Source organism: Equus quagga, chromosome 7 (genome assembly GCF_021613505.1).
Source record: "Equus quagga isolate Etosha38 chromosome 7, UCLA_HA_Equagga_1.0, whole genome shotgun sequence".
Lineage (NCBI taxonomy): Eukaryota > Metazoa > Chordata > Mammalia > Perissodactyla > Equidae > Equus > Equus quagga.
The window spans coordinates 69,238,741-69,260,836 of record NC_060273.1 but is presented as its reverse complement, the minus strand read 5'-3'; the positions used below and the strand labels follow the sequence as shown (position 1 = coordinate 69,260,836).

Sequence of the window (22,096 nt, the reverse complement as noted above, 5' to 3'; positions counted from 1 at the left end):
ATTCAGGGCCGTCCAATAGAAATATAATGTCCATTGCATACATAATTTTAAACTTTCTAGCACTGGCATTTTAAAAAGTAAAAAGAAACAAGTGAGATTAATTTCAAGAATATATGTTCTTTAAACAAATGTACAAAAATATGGATATTTCAACATATAATGATATAAGAATTTATTGAGATATTTTCACATTCTTTTTTCATACTAAGTCTTCGAAAACCAGTGTGTGTTTTACACCCATAGCACAGCTCAATTTGGACTAGCCACATTCCAAGGGCTCACTAGCCACACCCAGCTGGTGGCTGCCATGTTGAACAGCACAGGCTGCGAGGTTAACAGCAAGGTTTCTGGAGATGGGACATCTGGATCAGACACCTGGTTCTGTCGCCTACCAACTGTATGACCTTTAGCAAAGTTACTTAACCTCTCTTTGTATTAGTTTCCTCATCCGTAAAATGGTGATAATAACATTAGCTACTTTATGAGGTCGCAGGGATATTTCAAAAAGTTAATAAATCTAAGGCAGCACCTGGTACGCATAGGTTTTAGGTGAATGCTGGCTGTTACTCTTCTTATGCAAAAACTTGGCCGTTGAGATCAACTTGTCTAACTCCTTGTTCTGTAGACGAGGAAACTGAGGCCCAGAGTTTGGGAAGCGCTAGTTTCAACAGCAAAGGATCTAACCACCTTTCCTCTAGATGGACTTCCTGTCTCCCAGCTGGCTCTGAAAGTAGATCTGCCAATTATTCAGGAAACCAGCAGCTCCAGGGCCCCACCCGGGTTCTGCAATCCCTTCTTGATTACAAAACAGGGCCACTGTTTGAAAGTTTCAGATGGAGGCTGGGTCTCCCTTCTCCTTCTCTATCTGGACCCATCTGTTGGGCTGGCTGACTCCACCACTGAGTCCAGTGCTTACTCAGCAATTATAGGGCTGCTTTCTATTGTTTTGGCTTTTAATAGCCCTGCTTGTTTATTAACTCATCTCCTATCTTCCTCAAAGACACACAGCATCAGCACTTTTTTTTTTTTTTGAGGAAGATTAGCCCAGAGCTAACTATTGCCAGTCCTCCTCTTTTTGCTGAGGAAGCCTGGCCCTGAGCTAACATCCGTGCCCATCGTCCTCTACTTTATATGTAGGACACCTGGCACAGCATGGCATGCCAAGCAGTGCCATGTCTGTACCCCAGATCTGAACTGGCGAACCCTGGGCCGCCGAAGCGGAACATGCGCACTTAACCGCTGTGTCACCGGGCCAGCCCAGCACTTTTTTTTAAACCTTCTTTTAAATCATCTGCAGTCCCCATTCATCCATCAAGCAGGTAGGTAGTGAGCTCCCTGTGTATGTCTCAAAAACAGAGAGTGAAGACCTACTGGGTGCCCCCTTGTCTGGGATGCAGTGGAGCACCTTCTCAGGCTGGGGGCAAAGTTAGCTTATGATTCCTCTACAGCGTCTGTCTCCACCCTTGCCTTCCCGAAACCCAGTGCAAATCATCTATTCTTCTCTGACTAGCTCACTCAGCGTAACTCATACCTCTCGACTCTTGCTAGCAACTGGACTCAGACCAGTTTTGTGGGTTCAAACTTGTTAGCACATGCTGACCTGAAGCTCTGCTTATTCTAAATGCCAAATAGTGTTTTACTGACATTCATTTATTTAATAGATATTTATTGAACATCTACTATGCAGTAAGCCCTGTGCAAAGTGCTGGGAATAAAACCTTTGCAGACCTTATGGTTTAGTGTAGAAAATAGACAAAAAAGAAATGACAATAAAGTACAACAAAGGGCTGATGTAGAAAGTGTCAAATGCTCTAGGGACTATAATAAAGCAAGAGGACCTGAACTCTTTCCTTAAGAAGTAGCATTCAAGTTGAGACCTGAAAAATGGTAGGAGAGAACCAGTTGAAGAGAGAGAATGTGGAAGGTTCCAGGCAGAGAGAACAGCATAGACAAAACCTGGAGGGGAGAGAGAATGGCCTGTTGGAGGAACTGAAAAGAAGTCCAGTACAGTTCGGGTAGAGAGAAGGGGAGGAGCATGGCAAAAGATGAAGAAGTGGCTAGATTTTTGAGGACATTGTCCGAAGCGTTAAGGAATTTGGACTTTGACCTGAAGGCAAGAGAAAACAACCTGAGAGAATCTTTCAAAACATAGGATTCCTGGGAACAAATCAACCAAATGTACTGAAAAGGCTGATGGTGGGAAGCCTGGGAAGTACTGTTTTCATTCTCGTCTCTATGGTCTTTTACCAAGTCTCGGGGCTCCTTTGAAAGTAGTCCGTAGCATGAAGGCCCTCGTCCATGCCCGGCCATGCTCCCCCTCCTCCCACCCCACTGTCCAGGAAATCAGTGCTCCTGAGTTTGGTGCCACATAGACCTTCCTTAGACCCTTTGGAACTGTAGAGACACAGAGACCACCACCGAGAGATTGTTGAGGCCCTTGTTTAACAGATGGACCAGCTGAGGCCCAGAGAAGGAAAGTAATTTGTCTGTGGCCCCACAGCAAGCCTCAGGCCTCTGACTTCTTCTTGTCTCCCTCAAAGAAACTGAACACTGGGGCTGGGGCTAGGGTGAGGCAGGTCAGGCACATAGGGTGCAAAATTTAAGGAGGCACTGACTCAGGTGCCAGCTCTGCACTTGCACGGCCCGATGGGCCCACTCGCCTCATCCTAGTCCTGGCTCTGTTGGATACAGCTTATGGGCAGGGACTGGAACTTCCAGAAAACTCTTTGACATCTCTCATAGTGTTAGTATTTTGAGGGTGACTGGATGCCTATGGATGCTAATGAACAATGGATTTCTGACAAACTAATAGGTATGCAAATGTTTGTATCTTTGGGTAAATACGATCTTCAAAAGACAGCAGAACAAAGCGAAGTGGGCCTGAGACCACAATCTAGAGACTTGGATTCTGGGTCCCTCTCTGCCACCGATCCGTCATGAGAACTTGGGTAAATTGTTCTCTATCTCCAGGCTTCAGTGAAATGAGCTGGTTGAATAAATGACATTTATTGGGCACATACTGTGTGTCAGCCACTGGTGACATGCTTCTGAGCTTTAACTCATTTAAAGACTTCCTGGCCTTCAAGGTTCCCTTCACTCTAACAGCCTGGGCTTTGAGGTAAGGAAGGCTTCACAGAGAGTGTGGAACTTGAGACAGGCTTTTCAGATTCCCACGGGGACAATAACATCTCAAATTATAGGAAAGACATAGCACCTCAAGGCTCTTCTTCACCAGAGGAGACTTCCAGAGGGCACCTATTCCTGCGACTTCCACCACCAAGATTGTGGCCACACCAGCTGCCTCAGAAGCGCCTTTGGAAGGTGGCTGAAGGCAGATTCTCAGCCTCCTCTCTAAGGATTCTAATGCAGTGATTCTGAAGTGGGGCCTGGGAATCTGCATTGAAAGCTTCCTGGGGGCCTCTGGTAGTCAGACAGATTTGGGAAACACTGATCCCAACACATTCCCCCATCTGTGGACAGGATCATGCCTAGACAGCCCAGACTAGAGCTACCTGATCTGATCGTAAGTATCTCCAAGCAGAGAAACGAATTCATGGATTGATTAATGTGGCAAATATTAAGTACTTGTTGTGTTCTACGCCCTATGCCAGGTGGTGATTAGGGTCCCTATTCTCAAGGGACTCCTAGTCTAGGTCTGTCACTTACTTTAGAGGCAAATCACGTAGCCAGAACCAGAAAGGCCTTAGACATCATCAACCAATCCCATCATTACACATTTGGGGAAACTGAGGCCCAGAAAGGGAAAGGAACATGTTCAACACTACACAGGGAGCAAATGCATTTTCTACTCCCAAAACAGCTGAAGTATCCCAATGTTCTTCCCAGGAAGGGGCTGCCTTCAAAATCCTAGGATACCCACCCTTTGCTTCTTAAGCCCTAAACCTATATTGAGTCAACGTTCCTGGAAGTCTAACTTCAGATCTTGCTAGCATTTTAAATACTCAACATCCCTTCAACCAGAATGGAGGCAGGAGGGAAGAAGGAACACCAGGAGGAACGTAAATTGATGCAACCACTATGGAAAACAGTATGGAGAGTCGTCAAAAGATTAAAATCAGAACCACCAAATGATCCAGCAATTCCACTTCTGGGTATTTATCCTGGGGAAAACATAAACACTAATTCAAAAAGACAGATGCACCTCTGTATTCATTGCAGCATTATTTACACAGCCAAGATCTGGAAGCAACCTCAGTGTCCACTGATAGACGAATGAATAAAGAAGATGTGATATACATATATATACAATGGAATATTATTCTACTATTTAAAAAGAACGAAATTTTGTCATTTGCGACAACATGGATGGACCTAGAGGGTATTATGCTAAGTGAAATAAGTCAGACAGAGAAAGACAATTACCATACAACTTCCCTTATATGTGGAATGGAAAAAAACAAAACAAACGAGTAAATAAAACATAAACAGACTCACAGATACAGAAAACACACGGGTGGTTGCCAGAAGGGGGAGGGGTTGGAGGATGGGCAAAATAGATGAAGGGGACTAAGAGGGACAAACTTCTAGTTAAAAACTAAGTTCCGGGGATGTAAGGTACAGCATAGAAAGAATATAGTCAATAATATTGTAATATCTTTGCTTGGTGACGGATGGTATCTAGACTTATCCTGGTGATCATTTCATAATGTATATAAACTTCGAATCACTATGATTAGCCCTGAAACTAATATGATATTGTATGTCAATTATACTTTAATAAAAATAAATAAAGTAAATAAACATAATCATAAAAATAAGTAAAGCAAGCAAGCCTAGGGGTAAGAAATGCTCCCCGGGACGTAGGCAGTTCTTCGGGGCTGCTTAACGCCCTTTCCCTGCTGTGCTGGAGGACATTGCGCCAGCCTCTTCCCGCACTTTCGAGCCCAAAGATGAGGGGGCCGCTTTGAGGGTTCACAAGGACCTGGCTCCCATCCCTCTGCCCAGAGACTTGCTTATGTCACTGTCGCCCGGAGCCTGGGGAGGGGGAGAAGCGGAGGGTAAGTCGTGCCCGCCCCTGAAATGTCAGCCGCCCTGCGATTGGCTACAAGGACTCCGCCCAGCCGCGGATTGGTCATCGCTGAGGGCTTGAAAGGTGGCTGAGAGCGTCGCACACCTCAGACGGACCGTGGCTCGGATCGGACAGCTTGTCGGGCGAGCCCGAGACGCGCCCCCAGCCCACCATGGCCCGGCTGTTCCGGGCATCCTGCCTTCTCTCCCTGCTCCTGGCCGGCTTCGTGCCGCCGAGCCGGGGACAGGAGAAGTCGAAGGTGAGTGAGCCTCCGGGTGGGGGCCGGGGGAATGAACATAGCCCCCAGGAGTCCATCTCTCGATGGCGAGGCACCCCTCTTCCCGGGCTCCCCTCCAGAAGGGCAACACCTAGGGGCGGGGACGCCCTTAACTCGGGTTGCCTCCCTCTCTGCTGCCGGGACCCCCGCCCCTGGACCGTCGGTCTCTTAGCAGTTGCATCTGTGGGAGCCCTGGCTGCCCTGGGTGGGCAGAATGAACAGGGGAGGAAGGTCCTTCTCCCTGAGTTCACGCTTTCCCCCCAATGGCTACCTCAGGGTCGCCTTGCTACATCCATGCCACGTCTGTCCCTGAGCTACTCCCCTCCTGTAGGGCCTGAAGCGCGTGGGGGCGAGGAAAAAGGCCTAGAGATTTGGCGCCTGGTTGGCTGCAGAGGTTCCCAGGGAGACTGGCAGGCAAGGAGAATGCGCAGAGTGGTCCCGGTCTTGAAGAATTGCCGCGGGGCCTCTTCTAGCGCAAGAATGATGCAGGTGGAAATGCTCCCTTGGATTCTAGGGCATTGGTGGAAGAGGCAGAGGTCTGTGAGAGAAAGAGCTTTGGGTTGGCAGTGCAGAACACCCAGCACCCTGACTAGATCCCTAATCCTTTCTGGGCCTGAGTTTCTCCATCTGCAGGCGGTGGGGGTGGGGCAGGGGCATAATGAAGCTGACGATTTCAGAGGGGATGCTTGAGAAGGTGCAACATGTATACGCTGTTCTCTGAAGGGTTTTCTGTTCTGGGGCTGCCTCACTACCCCCTACCCACTGCCCATATTGGCTTGAGCAAACCTGGTAGTTGGAGAAAACTGGGGACTGCCAGCTTAGAAGGAGAAGCAGAATTCTCCTGAGCCTCAGTCTATCCTCAGCAGACCGTGTGACCCTTGGCTAGGGTGGGGATGCTGAGGCCAGGAGGAGGGGTGACCCAGCATGCTTATCTCCTTGGACCCTATATGCCAAGGTGGGCCCCGTAGACCTCTCCTCTTTCCCAGAATGGGGAGGCAGAAGGCAGGCATAGGGATAGACCCAAAGAGAGATTTCTGCTCCAGCCTCCCAACACACATGACACACACGCACGCACACACACAGACCATGCTTGTGTAAGCTCAAGAAGAAGGTTTGAGCTTTTGTGTTTCTAAAATCCTCTGGGTCTTTATTCTAAGATCTTTTGACTCAATGATTCTGTTTCCAAAATCCTGTCTACTGCTCAGGAAACCCATTCCAAGTGCTGAATCCCTTCTGTCTGTTTCAATCTCCCATCCTGTTTTCAGCCTAAATCCCATTCAGTCTGCCCTCCTTGGAGTCAGCCTAGAGACTGAATGGCTATGAAGCCACTTCCTCCAAGTCTCCTCCTTTGCATCCAGCTTTGTATATAATTCCCAACTCAGAAGGCATTTTCCAGGGTAGGGATGAGGCTGAGTTTCAAGATTGGGATACAGGGTAGAGGTGGGGGTAGACCATGGACAGGCCAGTACCATAGAGTCAGTCCTATATCCCCAGTTTGGGGACAGCCAGAAAAAGCAAGATTAGGCACTGCCTCAAAAAGGCTGGAGGTAAGAACATGGACCCCATGAATAACTCATCATAGCTGTATGTTCTCTGTAGAACTCAAGTGGGATGGATAGATTCAGAGAGAACAGGATGGGTCTGGTCTCGAAGAGTTCTTAGGGTGAGGTGCAATCATATCAGATGCAACCAGCTAGGACTTGTTGGCTAATGACAGTCTGGGCATGTGCATCTCTCCTCCCAGGTCCTTAGAGAGTTGAGATGTCATAGCCCTGGGTTCTAGGACTCAACCACTTACCTTACTTCCAACTCCTGGGCCAAGGGATGGGGTAGGGGGCATGTGGAGAATGGGATGGACAAAAGGTGACAGCCCCAGAGGGATGTTTGCCTCCTCCCAATTCAAGGGAGGGGCTAGGGGACAAAGGGAATCCTTTCCTTGCTGTGTCACCTCTCCAGTCCAGCTTACAGCTGCTGAGGCTCCCTGTCCTTGCTGTACGAAAGGATTTTGCAGAAGCGGGAGAGAGTAACAACTGCTGACGTGCACGGGATCCTAGTAACCGCTGGTTTCTAGGTGACTAAACCAGGCAGAGAGAATCATGGAACCACAGGCTGACAGTCAGAGCTGAAGGGCCCTTAAGACAGCACTGAATCCGATTCCATCTCACAATGGAAGAGCTGGAACCCCACAGAAGGGAAAGGAGTGGTCACACAGTCAGAGGCAGGGCCAGGCCCAGAACTCAGGTCTCCTGCCCCAAGTCCTGTTCTCCTTGCGCACCCTTGCACTGATGGGAATGGTAAGATGGGAGAGGAGAAAGACACAGACCAGCCCCCCAAGCCCATGGGGCCCTGGCTGAGGCCCCTCTCTAACACTCAAGCCGTCAGAACTCTCCTGTCTTGTCCAACTGTGGGAGGACTGAGGCACCCTCGCTGCCTCTCCGCCCCACCTCCTCTGGCCTCACTATGTAAGGTGCCGGGCTCTGGAACTCCACGGGCCCAGAAGAGGGAAGGGGGCTCACGTAAGGACTGGGCTGCAGTGCTCAGTGGTGAGTGCAGGCTATGGCTTCCCCCACCAGAGGCCACCCTCTGACCTCCATCCGTCTGAACCCACAGCACAGGCCTCACTGGCCCCAGCAGAAAGTGTAGAGGCTTTGTCACTGGTCCCTCCTCGTGGAGACACCCTGCCCGGTCTGCCTCATTTTCTTCATACTAGCTGGGGAACGTTGGGGCCCATTTCCCTAGATGCAGGCAGAATAATCACCAGCCCTCGATGTGGGGATTTCTTTCCGAAAGGCTTTCAAGGCTGTTTGATGTGCCAATAGATTCTCACAGCCATTTTGGGAGGCAAGTGGTATTCTCCCTGCCTGTCAGCAGGCAGAGGCTCAGAGAGTGAAAGTGACTTGCCCAGGGCCACACAGCCAGCAAAAACTAAAACTTAATGAGAGATTCCTCTTGCCCTACTCCAGCCCTGAAACTGTGCCCAGAAGCTGATCTTCCTCTTGTTTACAAGCTTCCATTATGTGGCCAATTTCCTGGCTTTTCCCCTCTCCCTTTCCCAGAGTTCATTTTTGGATCAGGCTGGAGTGGAGGCGGCGGGGGGGCGGGCAGAGAGGCCTCACCTTCCAGCTGCTAGACCTCTGTGGCCAGCTGGGGTGTGTTTGTCGTGACCTGGTTGTTGGTATTTTGACGTGGAACTGACCACAGCTGCGGCCGAGGAGGCCCAGGGGCTGGAGGAATGTTGATCTTAGGTCCCAGGCCTGCTTCCAGCACCCACCAAAAGTCACAAGGCATGGAATATTAGACTCACGTAAAGCAAGGAATTTGCCCCGAAGCCAAGAAGAGAGCTTGAAGCTGTCAGGGACTGGCTTGGTGGAGGGAGCCCAGCTTCACCTGGCTCAGCAGGCCTGCAGTGGTATCTTCAAGACAGCGGCCATTTTTCTACACCCTCCTGGGGCCACACCGTGCCAGCCCAGATGGCTCCTTTCACCCACTTGGGCCCAGGTACCTCACCTCAACAGCCAGTCTTCCAGGACTGATGGGAGGAGAGGGCATGAACTTGCTTCTCTAACCCTAACCACCTTTCTCTGTCTCCGGATCTTTAATACTCGTTTGCACTCGATTTGTTTATTGTCTTTCCACCTCTGGTAGGATGCCAGGGCCAGAAAGGACCTCAGCAATCACCTGATGCCATGGTTGCCAGCTTTTTCCTCTCCCCTCACAACCGGTCCGTCCGCTGATTGTGTGATTGATACAATGGCACCCTTTCAAGAGTAGACCCAGATTTTTGTAGTCTGTGCCAAAAACTGTAGCAATGAGATAGGAGTAGAGTGGAGACAAATGCAGTATCCCGCTTGCTGGCAGGAGCCCCATTGCCTCCTCTCCCACTGAACGTGACACTGTTGAGCCATCAAGGTTCAGAACAGCTGATCCAGTTCAAGGTTCTGAGCTTATAAATGAAGAAACTGAGGCCCCGAGAAGAGAAAGGGCTGGTCCAAGACCACACAGGGAGTTCACGGCAGAGCTGGACACGGAATCCTGGCCCCCTGTCCTACAGTCCATTGTACGCCGTCCCTACTTGTTCTGGAGGTTGACTGGAGCAGCAGTAGGGCAAAGAGGAAGGTATAACAGTCATCGAAGCCACGGCTCCCTTACAGAGAACATCTAATGTGTGCCAGGCACTGTTGCTTTACCCTTCCCATCACATGCAGTCCTCGCAGAGGCCTTTCCTCAGCCCGGGCTCCTATCCCCCTTCCCTGTGTTATGACAACAGTCTCAGCTTCCAGCCCTCCAGATCGAGAACTTCAGAACCACCACTCTCCACTCTGCTGCTGCCTCCCCTCGGTTCAGGTCTTCCTTCACAACGGTCGAGTTCAGGACCTTGTCATCACTTGCCTGCCTTATGGCAACAGCCACCCAACCAGTCTCCACCAGCCCATGCAATGATGCAACCACCAGCATCAGGGTAGTCCCCCTCGGAGCCTGGTAAATGTTTATAAATTGACATGTAACGCAGAAGTAATGATCACAGTAAGTAATTCTCCAGGGTCACATGGTGCTCACCAGCTTAGTAAGTGTTTTCAGCATCATTATCTTGTACAAGGAATTAGGAGCATTCTCTAGTCCAGTTCCAATTCTTAGAGTGGTCTCGGGCAAGTCAAGACCACTTGGGTAAGTCAGTTCCACCTCTCCCTGTTGAGATCTTTCATTATCTTGAAAAGGGTGATGTCCAAGTTTCCTTCCAGCTCTAATGGCTCCCTTGTGCTGATCTTCTGTTCCAGACGGACTGCCATGCTGGCGTGAGTGGCACCATCTATGAGTATGGAGCCCTTACCATCGATGGGGAAGAGTACATCCCTTTTAAGCAGTATGCAGGCAAATACATCCTCTTTGTCAACGTGGCCAGCTACTGAGGCTTGACAGGCCAGTACGTTGGTAAGTGCCCACTCCCCCGCCCCCTGCTTTATTTGGGGCTGTTTCTGCCAGTTGGGCACATTTTAATCACAAGAGCTTTTTTGGTGCAAGGGGGAACGGGTGACAATGATCATGAGATTCCAAGCCCTGTATCCCAATTCTACTGTGTTCCATGGGTTTATGAAGATAATTATATAAGCCTGAGGTCTGATCATCTTTGGACATGTTCTAGAAGATTCCCAGTTGCCCTTCTTCATCCCTGGGCACCTCAACTGCCCTCAAAGCAGAAAGATGGAGGAGATTGGGTTTGTGCTTGGTTGTGTTTGTGTCCTGTCCTCTCATTGGAGTAAGAAATGGTAGCTTTAGCTTGCTGAGAATTTCTCATCTGCCCTCAGCCCCATCTGCCTTAGTGTTTCTCTTGGCTCTCATCTGGAAAGCAGGCAATGGGCCTGAGGCCCCAGAGTGTGTGTTAGTGGCAGAACTGAGCTTTTCACTCAGGTTTCGTGATCGCTAGTGTCCTCACTCCTTTCTCCCTAGCTGGGGCAGAGTAAAGAGCCTGAGGGAACAGGCAGGTCAAAGGCCTCTGACAGTATCCACAGGAAAATGTTTTGGGACTGAGCACAGTCTGCTGGTGGGCACTGTGGGGAGCCGAGGGCAATCTGGCCCTGAATGTTCCACCTGGCAACTACAGGCAAATTCCTGGAAGTGGAATGACAATATGCTGGATGGCCCACTGGGCAGTGAGGGCTCTGTCTGGCCCCTGGAATAGAGCAGAGTGCGTCTGTGTGAGATGGGCTGGGTGGAGGCACTGCACAAGAGGCCACGAGGTGCTGAGGGAACTGGGGAGCTGGGCCAGGGCCTCCATGGATTCCTGAATCCCTAGAGTATGGGAGGGTTGTGAGGGCCCCGTCCCGCCCCATTGCCACACTCACTGGGGGATCTTGGGCAGGTGCCTCCCCTGCTGGGCCTCAGTGATTTCAGCTGCACAGCAGGTGAGCAGGTAGAGTGGGACGGCTGTGACAGGGCTCCTCGCCAGGCTACCCCTGTTTCTGCTCTCTCCCTGGCCCAGAACTGAATGCACTACAGGAAGAGTTTGCACCATTTGGTCTGGTCATTCTGGGCTTCCCCAGCAACCAATTCGGAAAACAGGAACCAGGAGAGAACTCGGAGATCCCACTCACCCTCAAGTGAGTGCTCACTCAGCGTCCTGAGAAACCTCCTCTGGCACAGCCACCCTGTGTCCCAGGCCAGGCTCCGGCTTCTCCTGCACTGGCCCTGGCTCGGGATGGACATTCCTCAGCCACCAAGAACTACTCTCCCCTTCCAGGACCCCCAATTAGTGGAATGAGTGGAGGAGGGGACAGGAAAGGGAGAGGGACAAGGATAGCTGGCTGTGAGTGCATGATGGGGGCGGAGGAGTGTAGCTGGGGGGCAGGGGTGACTGAGAAGGCAGCAAACGGGAAAAAGATGACTGCAGACCTGCATCACGCCTATGCCCATTCAGTAGTCACTGGCTCCCACTGTGGGATAAAATCCAGATTCCCAATGTCCCTCCCTGTTGTGTGCCTTCCTCTCATTTCTGAGCCCTGTGCCCCTCTCCTTGGGACCCACATAACATTCCTTGTAGGTATGTCCGGCCAGGTGGTGGCTTTGTCCCCAATTTCCAACTCTTTGAGAAAGGGGATGTGAACGGGGAGAAAGAGCAGAAGTTCTACACATTCCTGAAGGTAAGTGCACAGCCACCTCTGTAGGAGCCCCTGTGCCTGGTGACGCTGGCTCTGGATAGGGCTGCAGCCACTCCCGGCTCCAGCCCACGTGGAGACAAGGCCTGTGCCACCCTCCCCTGCTCCTGGGCCCTTGGGGAATTTCTTAATATCCGACTATTGTTCCAACCAGAGGGCTCTGCAGATCGAAGGATCTCATCAGCCCATTTTATACCTGAGGCCCAGGCAGGGACCCAGACGGAAGAAGCCAAAGGTCTCACAATGTGCCAAAGCTGGTTCTGGGACTCAGTTTTCTAACTCCCAACTGGTGCTCTTTTCTCAGGGCCAAGCTGTTCTCCTACCCCCAGGAAGGCCTGGGGAGGACGCGGGTGGGAGGGGGAGGGCAGGAGGGGCCCCAAGCAGGGTTGACGCTATTCTCATTCCTGCTGCAGAATGCCTGTCCCCCCACCTCGGAGCTCCTGGGCTCACCTGACCGCCTCTTCTGGGAACCCATGAAGATCCATGACATCCGCTGGAACTTTGAGAAGTTCCTGGTGGGGCCAGACGGCAAACCCATCATGCGCTGGTACCACCGGACCACGGTCAACACCGTCAAGATGGACATACTGGCCTACATGAGGCGGGAGGCGGCCTTGGCGGCCAGGGGGAAGTAACTGAGGCCCGCCCCACCCCATGTCCACCATGCAAGGGCTGGGGAGGGACTCTTTCAGGAAGGAATCCATGTCTCTAAGCACACCACACTCCCACCATAAACCCCTTACTATTACACAAGGCCCCAGCCCGACACAAACATGTGCATACAACTGTGTCTGTTCTGCTGTGCGTGTAGCTGTTGGCACACACACCTACAGGTGTGTGCACATGTGTCTACAGCCACATGTCTACCTGTGTGAATTCCCAGGAATGTGTACCATCTGTGTGCCCACAGCTGTGTACTGTGGAGAGCGCTAGAGAATAACTCCCCTTTCTCTCCAGTTCTCTGTTCCAATGATAACAATTCACTTTCAGCTGAGCCCAAAGGAAAAACCAGCTCTCGACTCATTGTTCTGCTCTAAACTGGACCTCAGCCTTGGGACATCTCCCACTGCCTCTAAATACTACGAGTGAAGTGCCCAGAAGTGTCTGGGTCTATCACACTGCCCAACCTCCCTCCTCTCCATTGTGCAGCCTCTCTCCTTCCTGAAGGGCCCTCCTGAGCCCCAACCCCACCCCATAGTGCTCCGAGAGCAGCCAAGGCAGATGTGAGAGCAAGGGCTACATTCCCCATGTCAGGGGTGGCATCTCCATGATGGAGGGGCCCGAAGCCCTGGTGGGCGGACCTCCCCAGAGCCTGTCTGAAGGGCCAGCCCTTAGTGCATTCAGGCTGAAGCCCCCAGGCAGGGACGCCACCCCCGCTCCTTTGGGGGACATGCCCTCTCCCCTCACCCTGGCCCATGGCATTAGACTCACCCCTGTCTGCCCAGTAAAGGCCTTTCTGCAGCAGCTCAGTCTCCTGTGATGCTTCCTCAATGGGGCCGCCCCAGCTGGAGGGGAGGTGGGGAAGTGGAGAGAAGAAAAGAAATGAAGGGGGGCTGGTGTGGTGGCACAGCGGTTGGGTTCGCACATCCTGCTTTGGCAGCCCGGGGTCCGCCAGTTCGGACCCCAGGTGTGGACCTAAACACCGCTTGTGAAGCCATGCTGTGGTAGGCATCCCACATAAAATAGAGGAAGATGGGCACGGATGTTAGCTCAGGGCCAGTCTTCCTCAGCAAAAAGAGGAGGATTGGTGGCAGATGTTAGCTCAGGGCTAATCTTCCTCAAAAAACATATATATAAAAAAAAGAAAAGAAAAGAAAAGAAATGGAGTACTTCCAGCCCCTGCTTTTTGGTTCCTATCTGGGCCCACGCTGCTTCTCTAACTCAGCATTTGGGGTTTATAAAACCAGTTCACATCTACTCTCATTCCCTCCCACAATTCTCTATGGCACCTGGGGCTGAGATGGGGCGTTGCATTTGACAGGTGAGGAAACTGAGCCTCATGGAAGGCCCAGGCCTTGCCCAGTGCCTCCTGATGGGGGAGGGGCAGGACTGGAATTTACACTCAGGGCGCCTCTCAGCCCAGGCCCCTTTGATGCCCCTCGCTCAGGGAGGCTCTGGGAAGGGCCCCGGCGGATTATCTGTCAAGAGTAATGGCGAGGCTCTGGGGACTGGGGGGCTGGGGGCACCGAGGGAGGGGACCGGGGAAGTAGCCCTCTGAGTGACCGGGAGGGGAACATTAGCAGGGGCATGAAAGAACACCAGTCAGAGAATGTTGATCATCAACTTGGATTTATGTCCAAGATTCGTGCAAACAGCTGTCCAGGGACAGACACCCTAGTCCGGGCCTCTGGCACCACAAGCCTCCAGCTGCAGGGCCAAGGGCTTGGCAGCTTCAGGCTGGGCCCCTCAGCGGATGTGGCTGGCATGGCCTTCATCCAAGGCTGCAGTGGCGCTGGCAAGGCTGTGGTGGGCAGAGGTGGAGGGCTCTGCAGCAGACTGTTCTCTTCTGCTCCCGGAGGCAAACGTGCTCTTCCCGCAGCCATTCATAGAAGGGAAGGGATGGGTGTGGGGCAGGTCCTGCTACTACAGAGCTTAAAGCAAAAGTATACGCAGACGTGAAATGAACATGGTCCCCAGAGGGGCTGGAACCACTTCTGGGGAAGTTTTGAAAGGAAGGGGTCTCGGCTGCATCCCACTCTTGAAACTGATGTCCCCCGGCGGCTTCCGCAAAGGATGGCAGGTCGAAGCGGGATGAGGCCTCTCTCCGCTCACTTGGTGGCAGGGTAGTGAGTTTTTCCCGGGCACTCCAAACAAGGGGCCCAAACGGAAGCCTTCCGGGTGGAGCCTCTGCAGTCCGTCAACAGTTCAGGGCAGGGCCAGGGCACAAGCTGGCCACCCATCTGTCTCAGCCTCCGGTCTGGCTGCGGCCCTGGCCACACAGAGCACGTGGCCTCTAGTTTTTCAGTAATCTGAGATCAGCTGGCTCTGCAGGATGGAGATGGAGCCCAAGTGACGCAACCTGGTCTCACTGAGGCCTCTCACGGTCATTTTTTGTGGACTCTAAATAAACAAAAATTTTGAATGCTTAGATTATGTGCTACACTAGGTTTCAAAGTCCTATGGAAACCAATATAGTAACAGTGAAAATAAGAGCTAGAGTTACTGGGTGTTAGCAAGTCCTAGGGCCCAGGCTAAGTGCCTCAGGTCCATCTGTCAACCAATCTTCGCTCAGCCCTATGAAGCGGGCAGATGATTAACCCTCCATGGAGGAGGAAGCCAGGGCACAGAGAGGTTTTAAAAATCTGGCCCAAAGTCCCAGATCTAGGAAGTGCTGGAGCCTAGCCAGTCTGTCTCCAGATCCCAGAAGTGGAGCAGTTCTGGGGGAGGGGACAGTCCTGTCCACTTGGCGACCCTCTGCCCCTCATCAAAGCAGCCTCCAAGGGGCTGCACAGAACCTCTAGGACTCTACAGAGAACCATTAGGAAATGACTGAGCAGCTGGGTCCTTCCTCCCCACCACTAAACCCTCCAGACCACACTCCCACAAGTCACCCTGCAGCCTCTGCTCACACACCTTCTGGAAGCGGCACTCTACGTCCTGGTCGAGCCGGTGCTATTTCTGCACAGCTGCGACCCTCAGAAAGCTCCTCTTCGTGCTGAGATGGGCTCGACCTCTGCATCGCTCCCACCCACTGGTTACCTTTCTGTTCCCAGAAGCCCACAGGCAAGGCAGTGCCTTCTGCCCAACGAGAGCCTTGCAGAAAGTAGTCACTAAGGGCCAGAGTCTTCTCATGACTAGTGAACACAGTCCCATCCCTTCAACTGTTTATGGTGGGCACCATGGCCAGAGGGAGCTTTTCAAAATGCAAAGCTAATCTGTCATGCTGCTCTTTAAAAGGCCTTTAAAAATGTCCAAGGACTGGTCATCATCCTTAAGCCCCCTGCCACAGTCAGCAAGGCCCTGCCTGGCCTGGACCCCCCCACCTCCCGACCCTGCCTTGCCTGTCTCTCCTTCCCCACCTTGTTCTCGGCTCCAGCCACAATTGCCTTCTCTTGATCCCCATTCGGCCAGAATTCTTCCCTCCCTCCCACCAAGGCCTTTGTATGTCATTTCTCTGCAAGAACATCTTCCACTCCTTCCTCTTCACCGAGTGAATGCCACTCCCTCTGTGGGTCTCCACGCCAAGGTCATTGCTCCCCGTCCTCTTCACCGAGTGAATGCCACTCCCTCTGCGGGTCTCCACGCCAAGGTCATTGCTCCCCGTCTAGGTCAGCTTCCTCGGTTATCTCCTCTGACAGACACCTGCTCTTCTTCCTTCTGGGTGCTTGAGTGCAGTATGCCTGCTGGTGTGACTCTTTTTTATTCATTTCTGCCTCACTCTCTAGACAGGAAGCTCCATCAGGACAGGGACCACACCTGCTTCTGCTCTCTCGGCTCCCCCAGCCCTCAGCCCAGCTCCTGGCATTCAGACACTAAGTTACAATGAATGAATGAATGGTTTCGATCCCCTCACCCTGGAGGTACTGTCCCTTTCCTCTCAACACTGTTTCAGAAAGCTGGGCCTCTCCTCCACCAAACTCAGAATGTAGCAACACCATCCCCCAACTGGGGCGATCCTGGCAGATAAGAAGTTATCTCCCCCAGGGGGAAGACAAGACCCAGTCCGAGAGATCAGGATCACCTGGTTCCGTAGGCCTGGCTGTGGGCGAGTCCATCACTTGGGAGCTCTGATTGTGCATCCCTCCACAGGCCGGCCGCCAGGTGTATTCTGGCTGCAACAAAACTGGGGCTTAGTGATCAATAACCACACTCAAAAATGAGAATAGCAGCTACTGTGCCAGAAGAGCACTAAATACATACTAATCAAGTATAACTGAATCCTCTCCCTAACAACCCAGATTGCTACCCCCATTTTACAGGTAAGGAAACTGAGGCTCTGCGGGGTTAAGTAATTTGTTGAAGGCCATCCAGCTAGGAAAGTGGCCAAGCTTCAATCTGAGTTCAGGTCTCTATAATCCCAGAGCCAATCTCCTAAGCCCCACACTACACTCCAGTGTTTAAAGAAGATGTGTGCAAGGAATGGTCATGGGGGAGAAGCTGGAAGAGAGGCCAATAGGAGCTGCTGTCATCGTCCAGGTGATGTGGCAGACGGATTGGAGAGGATGGGACAGGTGACGGCAGCTCTTTGAAGAATGATAAGCAAGGAAAAGAAAAGCAAGCAAAAAAAGAGAAGAGAAAAGAAAAGGAAAGGAAGCTGAAATGGAAAAGAGAAGAAGAGGCAGGGGAGAGAATGCATGGCGAGGATCTGGTACCTGGTCACAGGTGGGGCTATGAAATAAAGTTGAACCCAAACTCATCATGACCCCCTGGCCTGGCTAGCTGGAGGGAGCCCTTCCCGCCCAACTCTCTTCCTCAGCCTTTCCTGTCTACACCGGTGACCCTCAGCCCAAGCTTGGGCTGCAGTGTCCTGCCCCTGGGATGGCAGGGTGGGCCCCGACATCTGCCGTGCACTGCACCGCTGTTCAGGAAGGAGCCGAGGATGCAGTTTCTGCCCCCTCACTTGACCCTGCCCTCTGGAAAGAGTCTGAGGTGGCCTCTGTGTGTATCCCAGAGTGAAGGAGGGGCCAGACTCACCAGATGAAAGAGGCGTGAGTTGGGGAGTGGGGGCGGGTGCTCCATGGCCATGGGGGGTGGGGGGTAGCGGATCTGGGACCAGTCGTCAAAGCCGTGGTGTGGCATCCTGGCTGGTAAGGGCCGGTACATATAGGGGTAGGCCCCGCAGACGTGCTCCGGGTGGGGCTCCACGTGGTAGCGCTCTGCCGAGGCCTGCAAGAAAGGCTGACGTCTGGCTCTGGCCTGTGACAGGCTGCACAGGCCATCCCCAGTGACACCCATCGCATCTCCCATTCTCTATTTGGAACTTAGTTCTCTGAAGGCAGGGACATGGGCACAGTGGCTGGTACACGGGGACAGAATATCAAGTGATGAGAGCTAATGTGCCACGAGCACTTACTCTGTACCAAGTGCTAAGTGCTCTCCCTGCACCCCCATCCGTGAGTGGGCCCCTGAGCAAGCGCGACCCCCCATCAGACTGCAGACCCTGAAGAAGGCGAGACGAGGTGAGTGCTGCGCGTCTCTCAGGCCTCCTCACCTTCGCTTTCCTCTTCTGCTGTTTGAGGGCTTCTTTCGCCTTTTCTTCATCTTTGAATGCTTTTAGCTGAGAGGAGGAGGGAGAGAAGGCTGTTGGCACAGGTGCTTCCTGGCCAGGCCTGGACCCAGGGCCTAACCAGCCTGGAGGGCTGACTGCTGATGCACACGGCCACCAGCCTGGGGTGTCCTGCCTGCCCAGCCCCGGGGAAGGGCCTGTGGGGCATGCACAGCGCAGGTTGGGGGCTGCAGGTAAGGGCTGAACCCAGGTCAGGAGGGCTCCCGGGAGCTTCTGTGCTTCAAAAACAGGATTACTATCTCTTAGTTCCCCGTCTGCGAGAAAGTGGGCGCCTCGGGGCCAATTCCTAAATTTGCTCTTTAAGGCATCAAAACTGAAAGGGGGCAGGGTTTGCTGAGCTACACAGAAGTCCGGTGGCAGAGCTGGAAGAACCAGTGAGTGTCCTGACATGCAGTCTTACCAGGGACCCTCCAGTCCACGCCCCATCCCATGAGGACAGGCCAGTTGCCTCTTGGCAGGTCCAGCTGCTCTCACCTGGGCGTTTGACATGGTGACCTGGGCCTGCAGCTTCTCCACCTTCTTCTTCAGCTCTTCCTTCTCCTCGTTCATCCGCTCTCGATCGCTGCGCTCCCTCTGGAAATCCTCCTCAAAGATCTTCACCTGGAGGCGAAGGCGGGGTGAAGTGAGCGAGGAGGGGCAGTTCTGAGTCGGGGCTCGGAACCGGGCCTGCTGCTGGGAGTCACCGCGGTCAGAGCTGGTGTGACCCCGTCTCGACGTCACGGTGCGGAGGGGAATGGGTGCCCCCCCCCCGCTCCCTACCCACAACTTCTAACAGAGTACTTCTGGGTCCATCTAGTTTACTTTCCGGGATTCAAAATAGGGCTTTATTTGAATAAAGGATGCATGGGGGAAAAAAATGTCAAAAGTCACCCACCAGTCCAATCCTTTCATTCTGTTAAGGCCCACAGAGAGGCAGGGGCCACAAGCCCAGAGTGTGGGTGGAGACTGGAGCTCAGGTCTCTCTAGTACCTACTAGTCTCCCTTGTTAACAGAGAAAGAGCAGGCTTCAGGCCGAGAGCCTTCAATGGGCAAAGGCACTTGGCCAGAATTTGTGAGCACCCTTCCATCTTCATTGTATTTATTGTTGGAGTTGTCATCTATTTATTATAGCAATGCTGTCTTCCATTTACTCCAGCAAAAGTTTTCTTTACAATGATTTTTTTTTTTTGAAGATGATTAGCCCTGAGCTAACATCTGCTGCCAATCCTCCTCTTTTTTGCTGAGGAAGACTGGCCCTGAGCTAACAGCTGTGCCTATCTTCCTCTTAAAATGTATTTTTAAAATACTGGTACATGATAGCCCAGTTGGGGCATAGAGATGGCTAAATCATAAAGGTGGTAGAGGAATGACCTAGTTAGGGATACACTGCTGGAAAGGATAGACCCATAACCAGACAGGGGTCCTGGCCAATGGCCAGAGCATGGAGTACTAACTACAGCTCCCACCGAGCACCTCCGCTCTGGCCTCCTGCCCCAGCCTCACCTGCTGTTTCAGCAATTCGTTCTGCGTGACCAGCTCCTGTTTCCTCAGGAGGGCTGCAGCTCCTTCCGGGCTCCCAAATGCAGCCGATGGAGATGATGGGGAGGCCTGGATGCTCAGTGCTTCCTCCAGGGCCTGGGAATAGGAAGAGAGGAGGCGGGCCCATCAGCAGATGCCCGTGAAGTCAGGCCCCATTGAAGGGGTCATGCTCAGTGACCCCCCTCCTGATAATAATGATAATAATAACCACCACCCAGTACTATTTAATAAATGCAACCCTGTTTATTAACACTCGACACACATCATTTCACCAAATCCTCTCCCCAGTCCCATGAAGAAAAGACTATGATCATCACCCCCATTTTACAGATGTGAAAATTGAGGTTCAGAGACCTGAAGTGATTTGTCCAAAGTCACACAGCTAGTAACCGGCAAACCAGGGCTTCAGACTTAGCATGCACTCTTAACCAGCAGCCTAAACTAGAGTCCGCACGTAGAAGGGAGAACCTCCCCTTCCTTGAGCAGGTGTGGCTCAATTCTTAGCACCAGACCCAGAAAGAATATTAAGTCCTCTGGGGGAAGCTTCAGTGTCCCCGACAGCTGCCCTGCCCTGAGGTTCTGCAGCTTCCGTGGGACTCTTTGGTTTGAGCAGCCCGTTCCCACGAGCCACCCCTTCCAGCCTCAACTCTTCTGTAGACTAGATTTTAATTTCAACTGATTTAATATTTTACCTTTCTAACCCTGAAAGTGGGCTGAAACATCACCAAACAACACTTTGAAAAAAAAAAAGAAAAACTCCCTCCCATTCTACCAGCTCACAAAATCCTTCCCTCTGTGTAAAGTGTCCTCACATCGTCTTAAAAGGGTTCCAATAACTGGCTTTCTCTCTCCACCCTGTGAACCTGTTACTCAGGAACTTTGGAACACCTCTCAGGACTGGCCACCTGCATCACCGCCTGGACTCCAGCCCGCTGGACGGCAGGGCCTCTGCCCGCCATGCGTCAGCACTGCCCACAGTGTCTCCTCGGACAGTGGGGAGACAGAGGAAATGCTTCTCAACTTGGTCCTGGGCCTCTGCTTGGTCTCCTTGACTCCCCCAGCTCAGGACAGATCATTCTTTTCTCTGAGAACAGGTCCCAGGGGCCCCAGCCTTGGTATAATCAATGTTTATCAAACACCAAAACCAAACACTGGGCCAGTGAATGCAAACCCAGGACAGAGCCGCAGAAGCAGAGTGAGGAGGCGGAAGGCAAGGCAGACAGACAGGACGGGGGAAAGGCTGAGTCACAGACGACAGCTCCTCCAGGCCTCCGGGAAATGCTGCCTTTCAAGCTCCCTCCTGTCAGCTGGCTTCCTTAACCCCTGCCCTGGAAGGTGGGCAGGGCTAGAATGATTCCAACCAGGGTTCAGATAGCAAAACTGAGGCCCAGAGAGGTTACAATGGCTAAGTGGGGACTAGAACCAGGCCCCAGCCCTGGCCTGGCCCACTGCCACTGGCCGTGGCTCAGAGCACTGCTCTACCCAGCCTCCACTCCGGGCGCCCATCTCCCTGGGTCCCATTTCTCAAGGGCAGGAACCCTTCAGCCTGTGCTCATCCACTGCCTCCAGTGAGTATTTCCTGAACACGTGCTGGGTGCCAGGCGCCAGGCGTGGGGCCAGGTGCTGGCGGTACGTGCCCCGGGGAAGACGTGCACCTCCCCCCACCGGACGGGAAGACAGAAGGTTAAATAAGTCATCCCAAGAAAATGCGGGAAGGGTACGAAAGAAGATGCTGGTGCTTTGGGCACATAGAAAAGGGTGACCTGAAGGAGACCCAGGGAAGGCTCGCTGGGGAAGTGGTGTTAAAGCTAAACCTGGACGGTGAGAGGAAACAGCATGTCCCAGGGCTGGCGGCTCAGCATGTGGGGAGGGAAAGGCAGAGGCGGCGAAGCACAAGGCCACACAGAGGCCCTCAGTGCCCGCACCCTGACCCAGGGGTTGCCCATCTTGAGCTGAGGGTGGGGGACCCTGGAGATGGGATGGGCATTGTGGCTGGGCTCAGGGAAGCCCTGCCCACCCACTGGACTGGGGCCAAGGCCCCCACCTTGTTGAGACGCTGGATCTCCTTTTCCTGGTACTCCCGCTGCCGGGTGAGCGGGCTCAGCTGATCCTGCAGGTACTTGACCTTCTGGCGCAGCTCCTTGGCCTCTGCTGTCAGCTGCTCCTTGTCCGTCTGCAGGGAACACAGGGTTGGTGAGCAGGAGCCTCTCCAGGAGGCTCAGACTCCCCGCACTACCTGCCCCCACCCCCAGCCATGCCTCCTTTCGCTGCCACTCTCAGCAGTCCCCACAATGCTCACTCGCAAGGCACGGTGGCTGAGAGCAGTAACGCCCAGACCGTCCTGTCCTCCAAGAGGCGGCTGGTGGAGTGAAAGGCCCTGGTCCTCACACCGCCTC

General features: G+C 52.9%; 2 protein-coding genes across 6 annotated transcripts in view; one reads left to right on the top strand and one right to left on the bottom strand.

Annotated features, from left to right (window-relative positions):
- The first annotated feature begins 5,130 nt into the window (after nucleotides 1–5,130).
- Nucleotides 5,131–13,420, top strand: GPX3 (glutathione peroxidase 3). Its single transcript, XM_046667509.1, has 5 exons — nucleotides 5,131–5,288; nucleotides 10,082–10,235; nucleotides 11,284–11,401; nucleotides 11,842–11,941; nucleotides 12,370–13,420. Exons 1-5 carry the CDS (start codon nucleotides 5,202–5,204, stop codon nucleotides 12,589–12,591), a joined length of 681 nt encoding a protein of 226 aa, XP_046523465.1. The 5' UTR covers nucleotides 5,131–5,201; the 3' UTR covers nucleotides 12,592–13,420.
- Nucleotides 13,421–14,226: 806 nt separating this feature from the next.
- Nucleotides 14,227–22,096, bottom strand: part of TNIP1 (TNFAIP3 interacting protein 1) — a 50,749-nt gene continuing 42,879 nt past the window's right edge. For 3 of the 5 annotated variants that reach the window (XM_046666988.1, XM_046666987.1, XM_046666991.1), the window contains 7 exons: nucleotides 21,745–21,873; nucleotides 19,665–19,796; nucleotides 18,657–18,782; nucleotides 18,108–18,173; nucleotides 17,591–17,782; nucleotides 16,638–16,728; nucleotides 14,227–15,016 (listed from right to left, as the gene is read on the bottom strand). In XM_046666988.1, the coding sequence (XP_046522944.1) occupies nucleotides 14,982–15,016; nucleotides 16,638–16,728; nucleotides 17,591–17,782; nucleotides 18,108–18,173; nucleotides 18,657–18,782; nucleotides 19,665–19,796; nucleotides 21,745–21,873 (771 nt within the window). In that variant the 3' untranslated portion in view covers nucleotides 14,227–14,981. The remainder of the gene's footprint in view (nucleotides 15,017–16,637; nucleotides 16,729–17,590; nucleotides 17,783–18,107; nucleotides 18,174–18,656; nucleotides 18,783–19,664; nucleotides 19,797–21,744; nucleotides 21,874–22,096) is intronic. The other 2 variants (XM_046666990.1, XM_046666989.1) reach the window with 2 other exon arrangements.